Below are 24,775 nucleotides of genomic sequence, written 5' to 3' on the forward strand. Positions count from 1 at the left end.
TCGTGCTGTATGGCTTTAACCCTTTCAGGGTCCGTCCCGTAGATCTACGGCTTTATGGTGAGTGTCCAAACCGTAGATCTACGCCATGAGCTCAGCTCACTCTGATAAACTGTGAGTGGTACATTTGGGCCTAGATATGAGAGAATACATCTATGTGGTATGTGTGCACCACATAAAACAGATCCTGCAGCACACTGTGTATAATGAGAGAAAAAAACTGAAATCATGATTTTTTGATTAAAACAGCAACTTTGTAGTGCATTTTCATATGTTTTTTATAATTGTATTTGCGATTTCTTGGTCTCATTTGATAGAATGGAAGACATATTACAGAAATAGAGATGATTTTGATTGGTTTTAGCACTGGAAATGCCTTGAAACTGAACTCAAAGTAACGGAAATGTTAAATTTTTGCCGATATTCAAGAGTAAACAAACGACCTCACACATCTAATACACGTCAGCTGGTGGGTCTAATATACATTCACAAATATGGTGATGATATTTATACAATTATTACAGTATTGCATAACAGTAAATCTTCAATTTTTTGGTGTGAATAAAAATTCATTATGTGAATAAAAAATCAAAATGGAATTTATTTGTAAAGCCTCAAAACATAACTAATGAACAGAGGAAATGTTAGTTTAGTGCCAGGAATGCCTACATTGTTTATTCTGAACCCTATTTTGAAATTGGAATATTTTGAACTTTGTGTTAAATTGGCCAAATTACCAATTTCCGATCACTTTATTTTGTACTTGAAACAGTTGATTTGGCGATTTCTTGTGCTCAATAGATAGAATAGAAGTAATACTAGTGAAATAGCTAAGAAATTGGTTGATTGGAATAATGTAATTGGCCTAAAATGGGAGTCAAAGTCGGCAAAATCGCCGATTCGTAAATATCGCTGACACATCAAAATTCGCGAGAGCATAATTTCGTCAATTTTCCACCAAATTTCGTACTTTTTGTTTTATTACCTTCACAAAAAGATTCTCTATGATTTCATAAGAAAAAATAACAAATTTTTTTTTTGAAAATCCTTGGACACTGGTGCGTGACTCCAGATTTGGGCCTTGGACCCTGAAAGGGTTAATGAGTCTTGTAGAGAAAACGTACAATTTTGATTATTAACCTTAGGTGGACACAGTGGAGTGATTAACATTTGAGATGAATACAGAGCTGCTGTGGGGATGATTACCATCTCCTGTGCTAGACAGCACACCCCACCTCTTTTCAAAAGCCTGAACTTCCTAAATATACAAGACATAAACTCATATTATTGTGCCTAGAGTGGCCCCCAGAGTTTCGTGATTAATCCGTTCTAGAGAGTCTGCCGAAAGTCGAAATTCACGAAAATTGAAACTATTTTCCCCCCCAAAAATAATGTAAATTCAATTAATCCGTTCCAGACACCCAATAGTATTAACAAATATTATTTTTTTTATAGATTAAATATAGATTTACATACAGAAAAGAATGAGAAATCAAGTATAAAACAATAATAACATCACACTTACCTTTATTGAAGACTGGTGTATGGAAGACGGGAGGAGGGGAGAGGATGGAGAAGTTACACTATTGTTTGGAAGGGGAATCCCCTTCCATAAAGACTTTAGGTACCAAGTCCTTATCTGGGGTTACTTCCCTTCTTTGTTTTTTAATGCCACTAGGACCAGCTTGAGAGTCACTGGACCCCTGTTGCTTAAAAAATTGTTCCAGAGAGCTCTGTTTCTGGCATCTTTTTAAAATTTGCCTAAAATGGGACAAGGCATTGTCATTGTACATGCTGCCGACACAGTTTGCAACAGCTTTGTTAGGGTGATGTTCCTCCACAAATGTTTGCACCCTACTCCACATTGCACAGATCTCCTTAATCTCTGAAGAAGGCACCTTCTTCCATCCCTCTTCCTCCTCCTATGAAGCAATTTCCTCAGCTGTGGTCTATTGCTGTTGCAGATGATGCTCTTGCAGCTCTTCAGTGGTTAGCTCTTCACTGTGGTCCTCCACCAACTCTTCCACATCCTTGCCACTCACATCCAACCCCATGGAATTCCCCAATGCCACAATAGATTCCACAACAGGTGTAGGGTCGACAGGGTCAGCCCTAAACCCTTCAAAATTCTTCTTTTGGACACATTCTGGCCACAATTTTCTCCAAGCAGAGTTCAAAGTCCTGGAAGGCACTCCCTGCCAAGCCTTATCTATAAGGATTATGCAACTGAGGATATTGAAGTGATTCCTCCAGAAGTCTCTTACAGTCAATTCAGTGTCTGAGGTCACATCAAAGCACCTTTGAAACATTGCTTTGGTGTAGAGTTTTTTTAAGTTTGAAATGATCTGCTGGACCATGGGCTGGATGAGAGGAGTGGTATTAGGGGGCAAGAACTTCACTGTGATGAAACTAAACTCATCCACCAGTTGGTCATCAACGTCTGGAGGATGAGCAGGAGCATTGTCCATTGCCATGAGGCACTTGAGTGGCAATTTAATTTCCAGGAGGTATTCCTTCACACTCGGGCCAAACACTTCATTGAACCAATCAAGGAAAATTTCCATTGTGACCCATGCCTTACTGTTAGCCTTCCACATCATACACAACTTACTCTTGGCGACACTGTTTTTCTTGAACACACTTGGATTTTCAGAGTGATACACCTGTAAAGGCTTCACTTTGAAATTCCCACTAGCATTACCTCAGAACAAGAGAGTTAGCCTGTCTTTCATAGGCTTGTGTCCTGGGAGTGCCTTTTCCTCCTGCATGATGTAGGTCCTCTTTGGCATTTTCTTCCAAAAGAGGCCTGTTTCGTCACAATTGAACACTTGTTGGGGGAGGAATCCTGCATCCTCTACGTACACCTTGAATTCATGCACGAACTTTTCAGCTGCATATTTGTCAGAACTTGCAGCCTTGCCATGCCTTACCACACTGTGTATGCCACTATGCTTCTTAAATCTGTCAAACCAGCCTTTGCTGGCCTTAAATTCACTAACACCAGCACTCGTTCCAGGCAATTTCTTTACGAGATTTGCATGCAACTACCTTGCTTTTTCACAAATTATCAAGTGCATAACACTATCCCCTGCTAACTGTTTTTGGTTGATCCACACCAACAACAAATTCTCAACATCTTTGATTATTTGCAATCTTTTTTTTGTGAGCATATCTACCCCTTTCACAACAACAGCTTCCTTCTTTTCCTTTTTCTTTGACATGATGGAAGTGATCGTTGAATGGGGCTTCCTGTACATCCTGCTGAGGTCGGCCACACGCACTCCGCTTTCATATTTTGCAATTTCTTTCTTTGATTCTAACGTGTTCCTCACCTTTTTTACCAAAGGCCTGGCACTTGGATCTTTCTTTGGACCCATGGTGGCATATTTAGCAGTTGCAAGCACAAAAAAGAATGGATTATTACGAAATGTATTGTATGAACAGATGAGGTGATGGTCACTCGCCCAGAAACAATGCCACTGACTCTGAATGGTGTGTGGGAGCCTTTGTGTGTGTGCGCGCTGCTGCTGGGAGGCCGCTCGGACGCATTCCGTACAGCCGCTGAATTTTGAGGCAAATCACGAAATGCGAGGCTATATTTTGACGAAAAAAGTTGCTGAAAGTCAAAATTCACGAAGCATGGGGCTCACAAAACCTGGGGGTCCACTGTACTACATATACAGAACATTAAACTCTAATATAAACTTTCCACTTAAACTTCTTGATAGTAACAACAGAATGCACAGTCACAATACAAGGCATAAGGCATTCTTTAACATCCCTCATGTCAGTCTCACACTATGCAAAAATGCAATGCACATAAAAGGCTTGAAGATCTGGAATTCGCTACCTGAACTGGTAAAGGATCCCCTGACTACTTATAAATTTAGGAAGGATTAAATATCATCTCATCTCTAAGTACTAACCAAACCAACCAAAACAACTTCTAATCAGTTATTATATTATATTATATGACCTCTAGTCTATTAAAAATCTGCCAATCCATGAAATATTACTGCTTGAACCATTAACCCGTAAACGGTCCAAGCAGATCTACGTTCACATGTGTAGTGCTACAAAAGTAGATTACGTTTTTTTTACGTATTTTCAAATATAACAAAAAAAAAGTAGATCAAAGTTTTTTTACACATTTTCAAATGTAAAAAAACAAAAAGATCTACTTTTTTTTACATACTTTCAAATGTTGAAAAAAACGTATATATACGTTTGGACCATTTACGGATTAATTGTAATAATGTTTTCACTATGTGTAATTTCAAGATTATTATTCTTATAAACCTCCACTTTGACTACCTCGCATTAGTATTAGTATTACCCACAGTATTAGTATTACCCACTTGTCTAGATTTAAGTAGTTATTATGCACAGTGGTACCTTGATTTATGAGTGCCCCAACTTATGAGTTTTCCGAGTTATGAGCCATTGCTCGGTCGATTTTTTGCTTTGAGTTGCGAGTTAAAATCCGAGTTATGAGCGAAAAAAAAATATTTACTGAAAATGACATTTGGCAAGAACCCCGGCCTAAATGGCACAACAAAGGTGGTTTTGAGACTTTGTACTTATAAAACGATGCTAGTGCGATGTTCTCACTAGAGGTAATCGTAATTATTTTTAGTTATTCTATAAAAAAAAAATAAAGTTGCTAAACTTTTGACATTTGCAACATATCTTGCCCTTTACTCCGATACGAATCCCAGAATACTTGGAATATTTCCAATATTCCACAAGGCAATTGTAGAGCAATCATTTTTTTATGATTCCTGTCAATATTATTGCATTTACTTCAACAATAAATGGTGGGCTTCATGAAATAAGTCAATAACTTACTTTTGAGATATTCATATACTAGTATCACTGCACTAGTGATCTAGTGTAGTTAGCCTCTCAAAAACTCAGTTTTCTCTTACCCAGGACCAAAGAACGTTACAGGAAGGAACAATAATAATAATATATGCTTGGACTGGTCCTGGACACTCACCATATTATGGCCTATTTTATTCATTCTAGAGTATATGTCATGTTTCTATGTTACTTATAGTGTTTATTATGTCATATTAGATCAATTCTGATAAACAAATAAGCCATAGAGTTAATATTAGCGTTATATTGAAATATTTTCTCCTGCTCTGGGGTGATTTTTTGGGGGCTGGAATGGATTAATGGCATTTCAGTTAAATTCAGTGAGGAAAATTGATTTGATATATGAGCAGATTGAGTTACGAGCTTGGTCACAGAATGAATTAAACTCGTAAGTCAAGGTACCACTGTACTAGGATTAGTCTGCCTGAAATGCCCTGGCATGATAGGTCCTCCATCACAAATCCGGCATCATTGGGACCTGCAGTGTGCCAGATTACTGAGTTTGCTGGATTACAGAGTGGTTAGGTTAGAATACACTTAATAAAATTAACCAACTTGACTTACACAAAGTTCATTGAACATCGGCAAAAATTAAAAATTTCCACTACTTTGAGCTCAATTTCAAGGTACTTTTCATCATGAAAGCATTCAAAATCATGTCTATTTCTGTAATATATCTTCCTTTCTATCAAATGAGTCCAAAAAAATTAGAATACAACCATAAAAACCATACGAAAATATACTGCAAAGAGGCGGCTAATGGCTGAGAAGTGAACTTCCGTATTTATCATCCGTCTTTTTTATTTTTGTTGTACATTAAGAAGCATCTTTCCATCATACATTGCCCAAGTTTCAACAAGATAGCCCAACAAACAACCGAGAAAAAAAAAATGTTTACCAAAAATCATATATGGCAAGCCCAAGCCAGGTACTGGAAATAAGTCACTTTGTCTGACTTTTTTGGGTTATCCTAGGTTCTCTATACATACACTGCTATGTATGATAATCTATGTAACTGTATTTGTGTATACCTGAATAAACTTATTTACTTCTAGTCTGTCAACTGAGTAAGTACAAGAAACCGCCCATTCACTTATTTCAACTACCCAATAAAGTGGTCAGAAATTGGCAATTTGGCCAAACAAATTTCAACAGATGCCATTTTCAAAATAGGGTCCAGAATAAACAATGCAGACATTCCTGGCACTAAAATAACATTTTCTCTGTTCATTAGTCACGGCTGCAGGCCCCTCTTATATTACTCTTGCTTACCATTTGGAATTTTTATTCACAAAAGAAAATAGAAGATTTACTGTTATGCAGACTGCTGCATTATTGTAATAATTGTATAAATAATGTCAACCCATTCTTGACGCCGTATTGGAATTTGGACTGGCAGGTGGACAGGTATTGGACGGTGATGTCATTTGTTTACTCTTGAGCTTCGCTGAAGAATAGAACATTTTTGCTACTATGAGCACAATTTCAAGGTACTTTTCGTCATGAAAGCAATCAAAATCATATCTATTTCTGTAATATATCTTTCATTCTATGAAATGAGACCGAAAAAATGAGAATATAACCATATACAAAATTATACCGCTAAGCGGTCGCTAATGCCCGCTTTTTGTGCTTGCAACTGCTAAATAAGCCCCCATGGGCCCAAAGAAAGCTTCTAGTGCCAGCCCTTTGGTAAAGAAGGTGAGAAACACTATAGAATTCAAGAAAGACATCATTGCAGAATATGAAAGTGGAGTACGTGTAGCAGAGCTTGCCAGGTTGCATAAGAAACCCCATACAGCCATCGCTTCCATCATGGCCAAGAAAAAGGAAATCAATGAAACTGCTGTTGCAAAAGGTGCAAATATGCTCAGAAAACAGAGATCAACCAAAAACAGTTAGCAGGAGACAGTGTTATGCAGTCGATAATTTGTGAAAAGGCAAGGCAGCTGCATGATGATCTTGTAAAGAAAATGCCTGGATCTAGTGCTGATGTTAGTGAATCCCTCAAACCAGCCTTTGCTGGTTTGTTGAGCTGGCAAGCTCAGCAAGTTTCACACCACTCTCATACAGTGGAACCTCAAAAATCAAACGTATCACATATCAAACGTTTCGAAAATAAGACCATGTTTTCGGACAAACTGTGTCCCTTTTATCGAACGTGCCCCTATTTTCGGACTGCCGGGTATGGGACCTGTCCGCTGGCCCGCTCTGTCGCGTCCCGGCGCAGGCGCCGTGAGCAGTCTAACTTTGTTTATGCTTGAGTGAACACTAACCTGCGATCTCATTCACACATTTTACGATTATTTAATTGTGTTTAGTACTTGTGGGGCTGTGAAATAAGCTGCCATGGGGCCCAAAGAAACTTGCTAGCGGTACCCCTGTGGTAAAGAAAGTGAGAAACACCATAGATGTGAAGAAGGAAATAATACAGAAGTATGAGATTGGAGTGAGACTTGTTGAGCTTGCCAGGATGTACAGAGGACTGTGGACAGTTATTTTGTGAGACAGAAACAGATGACTGTGGACAGTTATTTTGTGAGACAGAAACAGACGACTGTGGACAGTTATTTTGTGAGACAGAAACAGACGACTGTGGAGTTATTTTGTGAGACAAACAGACGATTGTGGACAGTTATTTTGTGAGACAGAAACAGACGACTGTGGAGTTATTTTGTGAGACAGACGACTGTGGACAGTTATTTTGTGAGACAGAAACAGACAACTGTGGACAGTTATTTTGTGAGACAAACAGACGACTGTGGAGTTATTTTGTGAGACAAAAACAGACAACTGTGGAGTTATTTTGTGAGACAAACAAACGATTGTGGACAGTTATTTTGTGAGACAGAAACAGACAACTGTGGATAGTTATTTTGTGAGACAGAAACAGAGGACTGTAGACAGTTATTTTGTGAGACTGGGGTCCAATGACTCTCAAGCTGGTCCTAGTGGCATTAAAATACAGAGAAGGGAAGCAACCCCAGAGAGGGCTTTGATGCCGGAAGTCCTCATGGAGGAGGATTCTCCTTCCAAACAATAACCCCAACTCCCTCTCTCCTCCTCCCTATCTTCCAGATGCCATCACCAATCTTCAATAAAGGTAAGTAAAAATGTTATTTTATATTACTATACATAATTAAAGACTATAGCATTTGTTGTGTATGTAAAACTGTAATTAATCTCTATAAAATGTATATTTTTGTGAATATTTTTGGGTTTCTGGAACGGATTAATTGTATTTCCATTATTTCTTATGGGAAATATTGCTACGAATTTCAGACTTTTCGAATTTAGAACTAGTTCCTGGAATGGATTAAGTTCAAAATTTGAGGTTCCACTGTACTGGCATACACAGTGTGGTAAGGCATGGCTAGGCTGCAAGTTCTGACAAATATGCGGCTGAAAAGTATGTTCAGGAATTCAAGGGGTACATAGAAGCTGAGCAGTTCTGGTGTCTTGCAATGAATTACCCTATGGTATTTTTGGGTTTGAGTTAAAATATTTTGGAGATACAATAAGTCTTCTGGAACAAATTAATATCATAACTCAAGGGATCACTCTGTGTTAAATAATAAATAAATAAATAAATAAATAAATAAATAAATATATAAATAAATAAATATATATATATATATATATATATATGTATATATATATGTGTATATATGTGTATATATATATGTGTATATATATATATGTATATATATATATATATCCTAGGTAGTAGGTTGGTAGACAGCAACCGCCCAGGGAGGTACTACCGTCCTGCCAAGTGAGTGTAAAACGTAAGCCTGTAATTGTTTTACATGATGGTAGGATTGCTGGTGTCCTTTTTTCTGTCTCATGAACATGCAAGATTTCAGGTACGTCTTGCTACTTCTACTTACACTTAGGTCACACTACACATACATGTACAAGCACATATATGCACACCCCTCTGGGTTTTCTTCTATTTTCTTTCTAGTTCTTATTCTTGTTTATTTCCTCTTATCTCCATGGGGAAGTGGAACAGAATTCTTCCTCCGTAAGCCATGCGTGTTGTAAGAGGCGACTAAAATGCCGGGAGCAAGGGGCTAGTAACCTCTTCTCCTGTATATATTACTAAATGTAAAAGGAGAAACTTTCGTTTTTCCTTTTGGGCCACCCCGCCTCGGTGGGATACGGCTGGTGTGTTGAATGAAAGAAAGATATATATATATATATATATATATATATTATTATTATTATTTATTATTATCACACTGGCCGATTCCCACCAAGGCAGGGTGGCCCAAAAAAGAAAAACTTTCACCATCATTCACTCCAGCACTGTCTTGCAACATTTACACCCCTCCTTCAGAGTGCAGGCACTGTACTTCCCATCTCCAGGACTCAAGTCCGGCCTGCCGGTTTCCCTGAACCCCTTCATAAATGTTACTATGCTCACACTCCAACAGCACGTCAAGTATTAAAAACCATTTGTCTCCATTCACTCCTATCAAACACGCTCACGCATGCCTGCTGGAAGTCCAAGCCCCTCGCACACAAAACCTCCTTTACCCCCTCCCTCCAACCTTTCCTAGGCCGACCCCTACCCCACCTTCCTTCCACTACAGACTGATACACTCTTGAAGTTATTCTGTTTCGCTCCATTCTCTCCACATGTCCGAACCACCTCAACAACCCTTCCTCAGCCCTCTGGACAACAGTTTTGGTAATCCCGCACCTCCTCCTAACTTCCAAACTACGAATTCTCTGCATTATATTCACACCACACATTGCTCTCAGACATGACATCTCCACTGCCTCCAGCCTTCTCCTCGCTGCAACATTCATCACCCATGCTTCACACCCATATAAGAGCGTTGGTAAAACTATACTCTCATACATTCCCCTCTTTGCCTCCAAGGACAAAGTTCTTTGTCTCCACAGACTCCTAAGTGCACCACTCACCCTTTTCCCCTCATCAATTCTATGATTCACCTCATCTTTCATAGACCCATCCGCTGACACGTCCACTCCCAAATATCTGAATACATTCACCTCCTCCATACTCTCTCCCTCCAATCTGATATCCAATCTTTCATCACCTAATCTTTTTGTTATCCTCATAACCTTACTCTTTCCTGTATTCACTTTCAATTTTCTTCTTTTGCACACCCTACCAAATTCATCCACCAATCTCTGCAACTTCTCTTCAGAATCTCCCAAGAGCACAGTGTAATCAGCAAAGAGCAACTGTGACAACTCCCACTTTATGTGTGATTCTTTATCTTTTAACTCCACGCCTCTTGCCAAGACCCTCGCATTTACTTCTCTTACAACCCCATCTATAAATATATTAAACAACCACGGTGACATCACACATCCTTGTCTAAGGCCTACTTTTACTGGGAAATAATTTCCCTCTTTCCTACATACTCTAACTTGAGCCTCACTATCCTCGTAAAAACTCTTCACTGCTTTCAGTAACCTACCTCCTACACCATACACCTGCAACATCTGCCACATTGCCCCCCTATCCACCCTGTCATATGCCTTTTCCAAATCCATAAATGCCACAAAGACCTCTTTAGCCTTATCTAAATACTGTTCACTTATATGTTTCACTGTAAACACCTGGTCCACACACCCCCTACCTTTCCTAAAGCCTCCTTGTTCATCTGCTATCCTATTCTCCGTCTTACTCTTAATTCTTTCAATCATAACTCTACCATACACTTTGCCAGGTATACTCAACAGACTCATCCCCCTATAATTTTTGCACTCTCTTTTATCCCCTTTGCCTTTATACAAAGGAACTATGCATGCTCTCTGCCAATCCCTAGGTACCTTACCCTCTTCCATACATTTATTAAATAATTGCACCAACCACTCCAAAACTATATCCCCACCTGCTTTTAACATTTCTATCTTTATCCCATCAATCCCGGCTGCCTTACCCCCTTTCATTTTACCTACTGCCTCACGAACTTCCCCGACACTCACAACTGGCTCTTCCTCACTCCTACAAGATGTTGTTCCTCCTTGCCCTATACACGAAATCACAGCTTCCCTATCTTCATCAACATTTAACAGTTCCTCAAAATATTCCCTCCATCTTCCCAATACCTCTAACTCTCCATTTAATAACTCTCCTCTCCTATTTTTAACTGACAAATCCATTTGTTCTCTAGGCTTTCTTAACTTGTTAATCTCACTCCAAAACTTTTTCTTATTTTCAACAAAATTTGTTGATAACATCTCACCCACTCTCTCATTTGCTCTCTTTTTACATTGCTTCACCACTCTCTTAACCTCTCTCTTTTTCTCCATATACTCTTCCCTCCTTGCATCACTTCTACTTTGTAAAAACTTCTCATATGCTAACTTTTTCTCCCTTACTACTCTCTTTACATCATCATTCCACCAATCGCTCCTCTTCCCTCCTGCACCCACTTTCCTGTAACCACAAACTTCTGCTGAACACTCTAACACTACATTTTTAAACCTACCCCATACCTCTTTGACCCCATTGCCTATGCTCTCATTAGCCCATCTATCCTCCAGTAGCTGTTTATATCTTACCCTAACTGCCTCCTCTTTTAGTTTATAAACCTTCACCTCTCTCTTCCCTGATGCTTCTATTCTCCTTGTATCCCATCTACCTTTTACTCTCAGTGTAGCTACAACTAGAAAGTGATCTGATATATCTGTGGCCCCTCTACAAACATGTACATCCTGAAGTCTACTCAACAGCCTTTTATCTACCAATACATAATCCAACGAACTACTGTCATTTCGCCCTACATCATATCTTGTATACTTATTTATCCTCTTTTTCTTAAAATATGTATTACCTATAACTAAACCCCTTTCTATACAAAGTTCAATCAAAGGGCTCCCATTATCATTTACACCTGGCACCCCAAACTTACCTACCACACCCTCTCTAAAAGTTTCTCCTACTTTAGCATTCAGGTCCCCTACCACAATTACTCTCTCACTTGGTTCAAAGGCTCCTATACATTCACTTAACATCTCCCAAAATCTCTCTCTCTCCTCTGCATTCCTCTCTTCTCCAGGTGCATACACGCTTATTATGACCCACTTCTCGCATCCAACCTTTACTTTAATCCACATAATTCTTGAATTTACACATTCATATTCTCTTTTCTCCTTCCATAACTGATCATTTAACATTACTGCTACCCCTTCCTTTGCTCTAACTCTCTCAGATACTCCAGATTTAATCCCATTTATTTCCCCCCACTGAAACTCTCCTACCCCCTTCAGCTTTGTTTCGCTTAGGGCCAGGACATCCAACTTCTTTTCATTCATAACATCAGCAATCATCTGTTTCTTGTCATCCGCAATACATCCACGCACATTTAAGCATCCCAGTTTTATAAAGTTTTTCTTCTTCTCTTTTTTAGTAAATGTCTACAGGAGAAGGGGTTACCAGCCCATTGCTCCCGGCATTTTAGTCGCCTCATACGACACGCATGGCTTACGGAGGAAAGATTCTTTTCCACTTCCCCATGGACAATAGAAGAAATAAAGAAGAACAAGAGCTATTTAGAAAAAGGAGAAAAACCTAGATGTATGTATATATATATGCATGTGCGTGTCTGTGAAGTGTGACCAAAGTGTAAGTAGGAGTAGCAAGATATCCCTGTTATCTAGCGTGTTTATGAGACAGAAAAAGAAACCAGCAATCCTACCATCACGCAAAACAGTTACAGGTTTTTGTTTCACAGTCATCTGGCAGGACGGTAGTACTTCCCTGGGTGGTTGCTGTCTACCAACCTACTACCTATATATAATATATATTTTTTTTTTATTATCACACCGGCCGATTCCCACCAAGGCAGGGTGGCCCGAAAAAGAAAAACTTTCACCATCATTCACTCCATCACTGTCTTGCCAGAAGGGTGCTTTACACTACAGTTTTTAAACTGCAACATTAACACCCCTCCTTCAGAGTGCAGGCACTGTACTTCCCATCTCCAGGACTCAAGTCCGGCCTGCCGGTTTCCCTGAATCCCTTCATAAATGTTACTTTGCTCACACTCCAACAGCACGTCAAGTATTAAAAACCATTTGTCTCCATTCACTCCTATCAAACACGCTCACGCATGCCTGCTGGAAGTCCAAGCCCCTCGCACACAAAACCTCCTTTACCCCCTCCCTCCAACCCTTCCTAGGCCGACCCCTACCCCGCCTTCCTTCCACTACAGACTGATACACTCTTGAAGTCATTCTGTTTCGCTCCATTCTCTCTACATGTCCGAACCACCTCAACAACCCTTCCTCAGCCCTCTGGACAACAGTTTTGGTAATCCCGCACCTCCTCCTAACTTCCAAACTACGAATTCTCTGCATTATATTCACACCACACATTGCCCTCAGACATGACATCTCCACTGCCTCCAGCCTTCTCCTCGCTGCAACATTCATCACCCACGCTTCACACCCATATAAGAGCGTTGGTAAAACTATACTCTCATACATTCCCCTCTTTGCCTCCAAGGACAAAGTTCTTTGTCTCCACAGACTCCTAAGTGCACCACTCACTCTTTTTCCCTCATCAATTCTATGATTCACCTCATCTTTCATAGACCCATCCGCTGACACGTCCACTCCCAAATATCTGAATACGTTCACCTCCTCCATACTCTCTCCCTCCAATCTGATATTCAATCTTTCATCACCTAATCTTTTTGTTATCCTCATAACCTTACTCTTTCCTGTATTCACCTTTAATTTTCTTCTTTTGCACACCCTACCAAATTCATCCACCAATCTCTGCAACTTCTCTTCAGAATCTCCCAAGAGCACAGTGTCATCAGCAAAGAGCAGCTGTGACAACTCCCACTTTGTGTGTGATTCTTTATCTTTTAACTCCACGCCTCTTGCCAAGACCCTCGCATTTACTTCTCTTACAACCCCATCTATAAATATATTAAACAACCACGGTGACATCACACATCTAAGGCCTACTTTTACTGGGAAAAAATTTCCCTCTTTCCTACATACTCTAACTTTTTTATATATATATATATATATATATATATATATATATATATATATATATATATATATATATATATATATATATATATATATATATATATATATATATATATAGGTAGTAGGTTGGTAGACAGCAACCGCCCAGGGAGGTACTACCGTCCTGCCAAGTGAGTGTAAAACGAAAGCCTGTAATTGTTTTACATGATGGTAGGATTGCTGGTGTCCCTTTTTTCTGTCTCATGAACATGCAAGATTTCAGGTACGTCTTGCTACTTCTACTTACACTTAGGTCACACTACACATACATGTACAAGCACATATATACACACCCCTCTGGGTTTTCTTCTATTTTCTTTCTAGTTCTTATTCTTGTTTATTTCCTCTTATCTCCATGGGGAAGTGGAACAGAATTCTTCCTCCGTAAGCCATGCGTGTTGTAAGAGGCAACTAAAATGCCGGGAGCAAGGGGCTAGTAACCTCTTCTCCTGTATATATTACTAAATGTAAAAGGAGAAACTTTCGTTTTTCCTTTTGGGCCACCCCGCCTCGGTGGGATACGGCCGGTGTGTTGAAAGATATATATATAGATATATTATATATATATATATATATATAATATATATATATATATATATATATATATATATATATATATATATATATATATATATATATATATATATATATATATATATATATATATACACAGTGGACCCCCGCATACCATCGCCATCACATAACGTACAATCTGCATACCGCTCGCTTTTATCGCAAAAATTTTGCCTCGCATACTGCTCAAAAACCCGCTCACCGCTCTTCGTCCGAGACGCGTCCAATGTGCGCCCTTAGCCAGCCTCACATGTGCCGCCGGTGGCATTGTTTACCAGCCAGCCTCCGCGGTAACATCCAAGCATACAATCGGAACATTTCGTATTATCACAGTGTTTTTGGTGATTTTATCTGCAAAATAAGTGACCATGGGCCCCAAGAAAGCTTCTAGTGCCAACCCTACAGCAATAAGGGTGAGAATTACTATAGAGATGAAGAAAAAGATCATTGATAAGTATGAAAGTGGAGTGCGTGTCTCCGAGCTGGCCAGGTTGTATAATAAACCCCAATCAACCATCGCTACTATTGGTGGTACAGCTGCTGCTGCTGCTGTATCACCGTCAGCTGCTGCTGCTGCTGCTGCACTGTCAGCTGCTGCTGCTGCTATAGCACCGTCAGCTGCTGCTGCTGTTGTACCACCGTCAGCTGCTGCTGCTGCTGTAGTACCGTCTGCTGCTGCTGTAGCATCGTCTGCTGCTGCTGTAGCACTGTCAGCTGCTGCTGCTGCTGTACCACCGTCAGCTGCTGCTGCTGCTGTGGTACCGTCTGCTGCTGCTGTAGTACCGTCTGCTGCTGCTGTAGCATCGTCTGCTGCTGCTGTAGCACTGTCAGCTGCTGCTGCTGCTGTACCACCGTCAGCTGCTGCTGTAGTACCGTCTGCTGCTGCTGTAGCACCGTCTGCTGCTGCTGTAGCATCGTCTGCTGCTGCTGTAGCACTGTCAGCTGCTGCTGCTGCTGTACCACCGTCAGCTGCTGCTGTAGTACTGTCTGCTGCTGCTGTAGCACTGTCAGCTGCTGCTGCTGCTGTAGCACTGTCAGCTGCTGCTGCTGCTGTAGCACTGTCAGCTGCTGCTGCTGCTGCTGTAGCACCGTTGTTGGTGTGGCTTATTGAGAATACCAAGAAACAATTAACCCCAGAGGATTTGCCACCCAGGATAACCCAAAAAAGTCAGTGTCATCGAAGACTGTCTAACTTATTTCCATTGGGGTCCTTAATCTTGTCTCCCAGGATGCAACCCACACCAGTCGACTAACACCCAGGTGAACAGGGAAAAATGCCTGGAACTAGTGCTCATATTGGTGAATTTAAAGCCAGCAAAGGTTGGTTTGAGAGATTTAAGAATCGTAGTGGCATACACAGTGTGATAAGGCCTGTTCTAGAGGAAAAGGCACTCCCAGGACACAGTGTCTCATCAGTCATTGCTGCATCTTCAATAAAGGTAAGTGTCATTTATTCTTCATTTAGTAGAGTAGTACATGCACAATATATATTGTGCATGTACTACTCTACTATTGTGCATGTATCCTTCTCTTTGTGTGTAGGAAAATGTATATTTCATGTGGTAAAAATTTTTTTTTCATACTTTTGGGTGTCTTGCATGGATTAATTTGATTTCCATTATTTCTTATGGGGAAAATTCATTCGCATACCGATCATTTCGCATAACAATGAGCCCTCTTGCACGGATTAAAGTCGCTATGCGGGGGTCCACTGTATATATACATTTGGTTCCGAGAAACCGGTCGTAAGTCGAAATGGTCGTAAGTCGAACTTTACTACTGAATATCAACAAAACATTTTTGTAATGACTTTATTTTATTGTTTTATTTTGGTATTTCATGTTTTGCTTTACTTTTTATGCTGTTAGTACTGTATTTTATAGTGTAAGGTTTAGGATAAACGCTGTGTACAACACAAATAGTTGTTTATTTCCCAGAAATTTGGCATAAAAAACACGGTCGTAAGTCGAGGGTGGTTGTAAGTCGAGCAGGTCGTAAGTCGGATAGTAGGTGTGTGTGTGTGTATATATATATATATATATATATATATATATATATATATATATATATATATAACACAGTGATCCCTTGAGTTATGATATTAATTTGTTCCAGAAGACTTATTGTATCTTCAATATATTGTAACTCAGACCAAAAAATACCACAGGGTAATTCATTGCAAGACACCAGAACACACTCAATCTTCTCTTGGTTTCTTTTTATTTAAACACTCTGCAGTTTGAAATATTCTGAGACATTGGCACCCAACAGCAGATAAGCCTATCTTTCATGGGCTTGTGCCCAGGCAAGGTGGCATGATAGGACAAGGCAGGACAGAAGCAGGGCAAGGCAGGGCAGGCAGGTGAACAGATGGAGGGAGGGAGACAAGTAGACAGGCATGTAGGCAGGTAGGGAGGCAGGCATATAGGAAGGCAGGTGGGAAGGCAGGCAGGCAGGCAGGCAGGGACAAAAACAGGCTGATTGGTAAAGATTTGTAGACTTAGTTGCATTCTTCTTGTTGCTGCTTCCCAGTCCAAGTCTGGTATATGTATGGTCTCTCCCTTACTTCTGCCCACACACTCCTTCCTCCCACTCCCAACTCACTCTCCACCATCTTACCATTAATACAAGCAAACAAGCAGACCATAGCAGACATGGCAAGACAGGGCAGGTAGAGCAAGTTAGAGCAGGCAAGATTGCAGGGGCCCAAGACTGTTCAACTGCCTTCCAGCATACATAAGGGGCGATTACCAATAGGCCCCTGGTTGTCTTCAAGAAGGCGCTGGACAGAAAGTCGGTACCTGACTAGCTGGACTGTGGTTCATATGTCAACTTGCGTGTGGCCAGCAGTAACAGCCTGGTTGATTAGGCTCTGATCCACCGCAAGGCCTGGTCACAGACCAGGCCATGGGGGTGTTGACCCCCAAAATCCTCTCCAGGTATACAGGTAGGAAGGCAGGCAGGCAGATTGGTAAAGAATTGTAGTCTTATGTATTATAACTGTTGTTGTCACTGTCTTCCACTATCCACATCTGGTCTCGCTCCCACACCACTCCATTTAAGACCCTTTCATCGCCCTGTCTTGTCTCTGGGCTGAGGCCCACCCATGCCCTCCAGTTAACCATCATCATCGTACACTTATCTCAAAATTTCAAATTTTTCATCATAATTCACCATTAAATTTCTTTACGAGGGCAAATTGTAACTCAAAATTATTGTACAGTAGACCATCGTTTAACGTGGTTTTGTTTGGCACATTTTGGTTATAGCATTATTGAAGAATTGCGGCATATTTTTGTATAACACTTCGTAAAATTAACTTGACACAGTTCAGTTTGCGGGAGGGGAAAAAATTTCGAGTGTCCTTTATTTTTGTTTGTGGATTGAGTTTAGATCTTTTTATTGCCATATCTTAAATCCGCCAAGCAGTCATGACACCCAGTTGGCATACAAGTGTTGCTGAAAGTGGCAAGTGAAAATGGCAAGAAAAGGTTTAAGCATTTAAGTCTTAGAATTAACGAAGAAAATAGAGATATTAGACAAGAGATAGCCTGTGACCATAATGAAGCGTAACTTTGTGCACATAAAAAGAATGAGGTAAATATGAGTTTGTGTGATGACTGACTGACTTACTGATTTACTGACTGACTTACTTGACTGACTGATTAATTTACTGACTTGACTAATTTATTGACTACTTAAAAATTAGACTTTTTTGCTGAAGAGGATCCTGAAACGGTATCTAGAGCAGCTGATGCCTTACCGTCAGTTGTATAATATACTGTGGGGTAAAATAGAACAGAAATCCATTACAGAATTTATGCACACTCCAGTACAACCATTGACTTCAGTACCAGGACCTCTACCATCCACCTCAGCCCAGTAGGGCCACAGCATAACTCTCCACTCTCCACAGTCATGACAAACACCAGCACCCACAATTTAAGGTAAGAAGTACTATTATTTTTGTTGCATTTGTAATCTTAAGCAGTAAAAACACCATAATACATCACGACAATTAACTACGTATTATATTACATATTCCCTTTTATTTTTGTAAGATCTGTTCGTCTAAAAAAAAAAGTTGTTTGGCTTTTGGGGGGCTACCAGGAACGTAACCTTATTTTCTCTATAAGTTCTTCAGTTTGTCTAACATGGTTTTAACTACTATGGCGTTTTCAGGAACGTAACTACTGTGTTAAACAACAGCCTAGAGGACCACTACTGTATATATGTATTTTATGTGATGAATGAATTAGATAAATATAGTTATTACTCTAGCCTTAAAAATGTCATGTAGATGTGTGTAGCAGTACAATGTGGTGCATTAAATTTACTCCAAAATTATGGAAAAGCACAAAACGTAAAACAAAAATACTATATGCATGTTTAGTTCAGTTTGCTGCAGTGATTTTTTTCTGTTGCTTGCTCTGCCTCATTCAAACCTGAAATACCTAGTTCTGAGTCAACACTTCTCATATGGCAGGTCATCGGATTGCGGTTGGATCGCGAGTAGGCTTCAAGACTTCCAGCAGTGGTCAGGAACGTCAACTGATGAATGTTACATATGACAGGTGAGTTTTTTTTTTTTTTTTTACTGTAGTTTGACTATATAGCTTGTATGAGGCATAATGTATTTGAACTTTGTTAAAAAAAAAAAAAAAAAAAAAAAAGAAGCTTGAAATGCTATTTATTGGGAGCAGTATACAGGAGGGGCCCTGCTTATACAACAGGTTAGGTTCCAGGCTACTGTTCTAAAGTGAAACATACCTTTTTTCACTTATAGTTGCATATAAAAGCATGATAAAATGCTTACACTATCATATATTAAGTGAGCACTAGAGCTAGGCCTAAAAAAAATCATAGACATACAGTACACACTTTACTTACCTTAAAATATTTTCATCCTTAGCTTATAGTGAGTAGTGAATATATTTATAGTAGGAAGTCTGAATAAATGAAGAATGGGCATAATTTAAAACTGCTCCATTAGTGAAATGCTGTAAAGTGAAGCACTGTAAAGTGGGGCCCTCCTGTTTTTAAAAAATAAAACCAATTGCAATTAAAAAATATTTTTGCTATATTAATTTTATCTTAATTTTTATTCACAGTTTTTTTTGCCACAGTTCAGATGGTCTTAGTACCCCGTATGTCTGTCACTATTAAATTATCTGATTATTTTTATAAGACTTTTGTATGAGCTTTTACATACAGCATACAATGAATAGACACAGTATAAAAATCACCAGGAGAAACATTTGCAATATTATGGCTTTGTTGCTAAGAGTGTTAATGCATGCTAAATTTTAACACAAGGAAGCACTAACCACACAGTTATTAGGGATGCTTCAAGCTTATGGGGATTAAGCTTAATGTTTATGTGGTAGTATATTAGCTATTGCAGTGATCCTTCTCTACTTTTTTTAAAGCTTTGGGTTCAAACCAAAATAATTATATATTAAAAAAGTATCTGTTGTAGAACAAGTAAAATGGCAAATGTTAATATTATGGACTTTTATCAACTTCAGGATTAACCTTCAACATATACATTAAAATCTGAGTGTCAGTTGAGAAAATATATATATAAATGTCTCAGTATATCACATGTATAAAATACCATACAGGAGGGTAGAGGATATTGTATCAAATTTATTCCACAAACTATCTCAAAGTCTGGTTGAGAAAGTTTGTACTGAAAAATTAGTAAATTATAGTATTTTCTACCCAGTAGTTTTTGTTTACATGTAGTAGTATTTGTGTACACTTGGTGCTGCAGACTGGTGCATTAATGTTGTTCCAAATTGGAAAATGAAAGGGAAATGACAGTTGTTCATGCTTATCACAGTGCATATTATATAATAAAATTGTTTATTAACCCTTTCAGGGTCGAGAGGCCCTCCCCTAAACTTGTTCTAAGGGTCAGAAAAAAAAATTATTTTTTCTTATGAAATGATAATCTTTTCCTGATCATAATGACACCAAAAGTATGAAATTTGATGGAAAACTTATGGAATTATGCTCTCATGAAGTTAGCGGTCTCGACGATGTTTATGCATCGGCGATTTCGCCCAATTTGAGCCCTGTTTTTGGCCAATTTCCGTGTACTAGTCGACAAAAATCATATCTATTTCGCTAGAACTCCATTTTTTCTATCGAATGAGCAGACGAAACCACCCATTTACCGATTTCAACTATCCAATACAGTGATCAGAAATTGGCAATTTTGTTAGTTTCACACAAATTTAAGAAGATGCTAATTTCCAAATAGGGTCCAGAATAAACAAGACAGACATTCCTGGCAATAAAATAACATTTTCTCTGTTCATTAGTCACATCCCCAGGCCCCTCTTACATCTCTTTTGCTTTCTACTTTGAATTTTTATTCTCACAAAAAATAGAAGATTTACTGTTATGCAGACTACTGCATTAGTGTAGAAATGATATAAATAATATCAGTGCACTCGTGAAAGAATATTAGACTCGCCAGTCGACGTGTATTGGACACTTGGCATGATTTGTTTACCTTTAAACTTTGGTAAAAATCGAACATTTCTGCTACTTTGAGCTCAATTTCAAGGTACTTTTCATTATGAAACCAATCAAAATCATCTCAATTTCTGTAATATGTCTTCCATTCTATAAAATGAGACCAGGAAAACTAAAATACAACCATAAATACCCTATGAAAATACAGTGCAAAGTCGCTGTTTTAAACCAAAAACATGGTCGAAGTTTTTTTTTTCTCATTATCCACTGTGTGCTGCAGGATTTTTTTTATACCATGCACACTGACCACATAGACCCATTCTTTCATATGTAGGCCTACCAGCTTTCTCTCACTAGATTTGAAGGCACTAGAATTTATGCATACTAGTAAGTTTATTCAGGTATACACAAATACAGTTACATAGAATTATCATACATAGCAGCAGATGTGTAGAGAACCTAGAATAACCCAAAAAAGTCAGACAGAGTGACTTATTTCCATTGGGGTCAATAACCCTGGTGCGTAAGCCGTACTAGTACGTCGGAAACCCCTGAAAGGGTTAAAGTGGTCCACTGATCAGGCAGGATATTGATTTATGATTTTCTCTTGCCTCTTCCCTTTGCTGCCTTCGTTTTAAGCTAAAAAAAAGAAAAATTAAGCTTTACAGAATTATTCTTTTGAACAGCAGCAGCAGCATAAAATACAACAATAATAATAATAATAATAATAATAATTATTATTATTATTCTTAGTTCTTTATGATATTGCTGCTGAAATGAAAAAGTTTTGCTGCTCTTGATTTTCTCAAATAAAGCAGGAATTGCAGTTTTATGGGGAAGGGGGAAAGAAAATTAGAGGTCATTAAGGCACCCATAAATGAATCTAAAAAATGTTTAAAATTTGGTGTAGATTGTTTTGAGAGGAATACAACGATGTGGCAGAACAAAAAAAGATAAAAATGTTTTTTTTTTTTGTGGAAAATTATATATATGTCGTGCCAAATAGGTAAAACTTGCGATTTTGGCTTAAATGGGAAAAATAGCAATGCTCTTCTTGCAGAATAAGGCAAGCAAAAATTTGTGAATGCAATAATTTTGCAAAAAAATAATTCTGAACCTAATGAAAAAAATAATTTCATTGTGTTTGTTTATTATTAAATTATTGTAAACGTGTAAACCTCAGATTTCAAACATATCGCTTACTGAACTCTTCGAAAATCAACCTCTTTTTTCGAACCAACTTTGTCAACATTATGAAACTCGCCCCTTTTTTCAAACTGCCGGGTACCGGACCTGTCCACCAGCCCACTCTGTCCACGTCTCCACGCAGGCACCATGAGCCAGTCTGGTTTTGTTGATGCTTGAGTGAACACTAACCTGCGGTCTCATTCAAACATTTTATGATTAATTCATTGTGTTCAGTGCTTGTGGGACTGTGAAATAAGCTACCATGGACCCAAAGAAACATGCTAGTGGTACCCCTGTGGTAAAGAAAGTGAGAAACACCATAGATGTGAAGGAAATAATACAGAAGTATGAGAGTGGTGTGAAACTTGTTGAGCTTGCCAGGATGTATGGGAAAAACAAGTCGACCATTGCTTCTATCCTGGCAAAGAAAGAACAAATCAAATAAGCTGATGTTGCGAAAGGTGTTAACCCCTTGACTGTCGCAACCCCTAATCCTGAGGTGTCTCCGGGTGTCGCAAAATTAAAAAAAGAAAAAAAAAATTTCATATGAAATGATAGAGAATCTTTTCCCGATCGTAATGACACCAAAAAAACGAAATTTGATGGAAAACTGACGGAATTACGCTCTTGCGAAGTTAGTGACCTCGGCAGTATTTACAAATTGGCGATTTCGCCCACTTTGAGCCCTATTTTCGGCTAATTCCACTGTTCCAGTCGACCAAACTCATAGCTATTTCTTTAGAACTCCATTTTTTCTATCGATTGAGCACAAGAAACTGCCCATTTACCAATTTCAACTACCCAATAACGTGGTCAGAAATTTGCAATTTGGCCAATTTCATGAAAATTAAAAAATATGACAATTTCAAAATAAGGTTCAGAATGAACAATGCAGACATTCCTGGCTCTAAAATAACATCTTTGTTCATCAATCATGTCTCCAGGCCCTTCTGATATTAGTCTTGCTTTCTATTTTGAATTTTTATTCAAACAAAAAATAGAAGATTTACTATTATGCAGACTACTGCAATATTGTAATAGTTGTACAGATAATGTCAACCCATTCATGACTGCATATTAGAATGGCTAGTTGGACATTTATTGGACAATGACATCATTTGTTTACTTTTGAACATTGGCAAAAATCAAACATTTTCCCTACTTTGAGCTCCATTTCCAGGTTCTTTTTATAGTAAAACCAACCAAAATCACCTCTATTTATATTATATGTTTTCCATTCTATCAAGTGAGATCAAGAAAACGAGAATACAACCATAAATACTATACGAAAATAGACCACAAATTCGGCATTTTAATTAAAAAAACAGTCGGAGTTTTTTTTTCTCATTATGCACTGCGTGCTTCAGGATTTTTTTTATATGGTGCACACTGACCACACAGGCCCATTTATTTATTTATTTATTTATTTACAATTTGAGCACACATACAGAGGTACAAAAAAATACAGATAAGAGCAGCATGCCAAAGCCACTTATACTATGCATAGCATTACCAGCTGGCTTAAAATTAACTTAAGATTAACTAAGCAATGATGAAATCAGTGATAAAACATTAATGTAAACAGATTACTATAAAGCACAAGTGAGTATTACAAAGACAGGTCATATGGTTGCATGCATTGTTGTACATTCAGTCATATGGAGTATTCTGTTAGGTAGTGTATTTAAAAAATAATAAAGTTAGATTGGGTTTTAGGTTTAACATTTATGTGATATAATTGTGAGAAACATTTAAGATATACAATTTATAAGGTTCAGTTATTCAGTATTTATTTGGTTTGGGTGAGTAAGTGATCTTTGAGAAGAGACTTGAATTTATAAACAGGTAGTGTTTCTTTTATATTTACAGGTAATGAATTCCAGATTTTAGGGCCTTTTATGTGCATTGAGTTTTTGCATAGTGTGAGATGGACACGAGGAACATCAAAGAGTGATCTGTGCCTTGTGTTATGGTCATGTGTTCTGTTGAGGTTGGCAAGGAGATGTTTGAGGGGAGGGTTAATATCAGAGTTAAGTGTTCTATGTATGTAATAGGTGCAGTAATAAGTATGGATGTTTTGTATGGTGAGTAGGTTTAGTGTATTGAATATTGGTGGAGTGTGTTGCCTGTAGTGAGAATTTGTTATCATTCTAACTGCAGCCTTTTGTTGGGTAATTAGTGGTCTGAGATGGTTAATTGTTGTTGAGCCCCATGCACAAATTCCATAGGTGAGATAGGGGTAAATAAGAGAGTGATATAGGGCCAGGAGGGCTGACTGTGGAGCATAGTACCGTATCTTCGATAGTATGCCTACAGTCTTGGAAATTTTCTTAGAAATTTGTTGTATATGTGTATGAAATTTGAGTCTATTATCAAGGTGGATTCCTAAGAATTTTCCCTATGTTAGCTTTGTGATAGGTGATCCATTTATTATGTTAAGAGGGACATCTGTAGCTCTGTTACCAAACTGAATGAAGTAGGTTTTGTCAATGTTTAGTGTAAGTTTGTTAGTCCTCATCCAGGTAGATATTTTCTGTAATTCGGTATTTACAGTATTGGCTAGCGTGACTGGGCTCGGGTGGGAGAAGACGTATGTAGTGTCATCTGCAAATAGTGT

The 24,775-nt window shown here is 38.6% G+C and overlaps 1 protein-coding gene across 2 annotated transcripts in view; it reads left to right on the plus strand.

Moving 5' to 3' along the window:
* pigs (pickled eggs) overlaps positions 1 to 24,775 on the plus strand; it is an 802,884-nt gene that overhangs the window by 727,416 nt on the left and 50,693 nt on the right. For both annotated transcript variants that reach the window (XM_070081188.1, XM_070081194.1), the window contains one exon: positions 18,971 to 19,058. In XM_070081188.1, the coding sequence (XP_069937289.1) occupies positions 18,971 to 19,058 (88 nt within the window). The remainder of the gene's footprint in view (positions 1 to 18,970; positions 19,059 to 24,775) is intronic.

This window comes from Cherax quadricarinatus, chromosome 6 (genome assembly GCF_038502225.1).
Source record: "Cherax quadricarinatus isolate ZL_2023a chromosome 6, ASM3850222v1, whole genome shotgun sequence".
Classification (NCBI taxonomy): Eukaryota; Metazoa; Arthropoda; class Malacostraca; order Decapoda; family Parastacidae; genus Cherax; species Cherax quadricarinatus.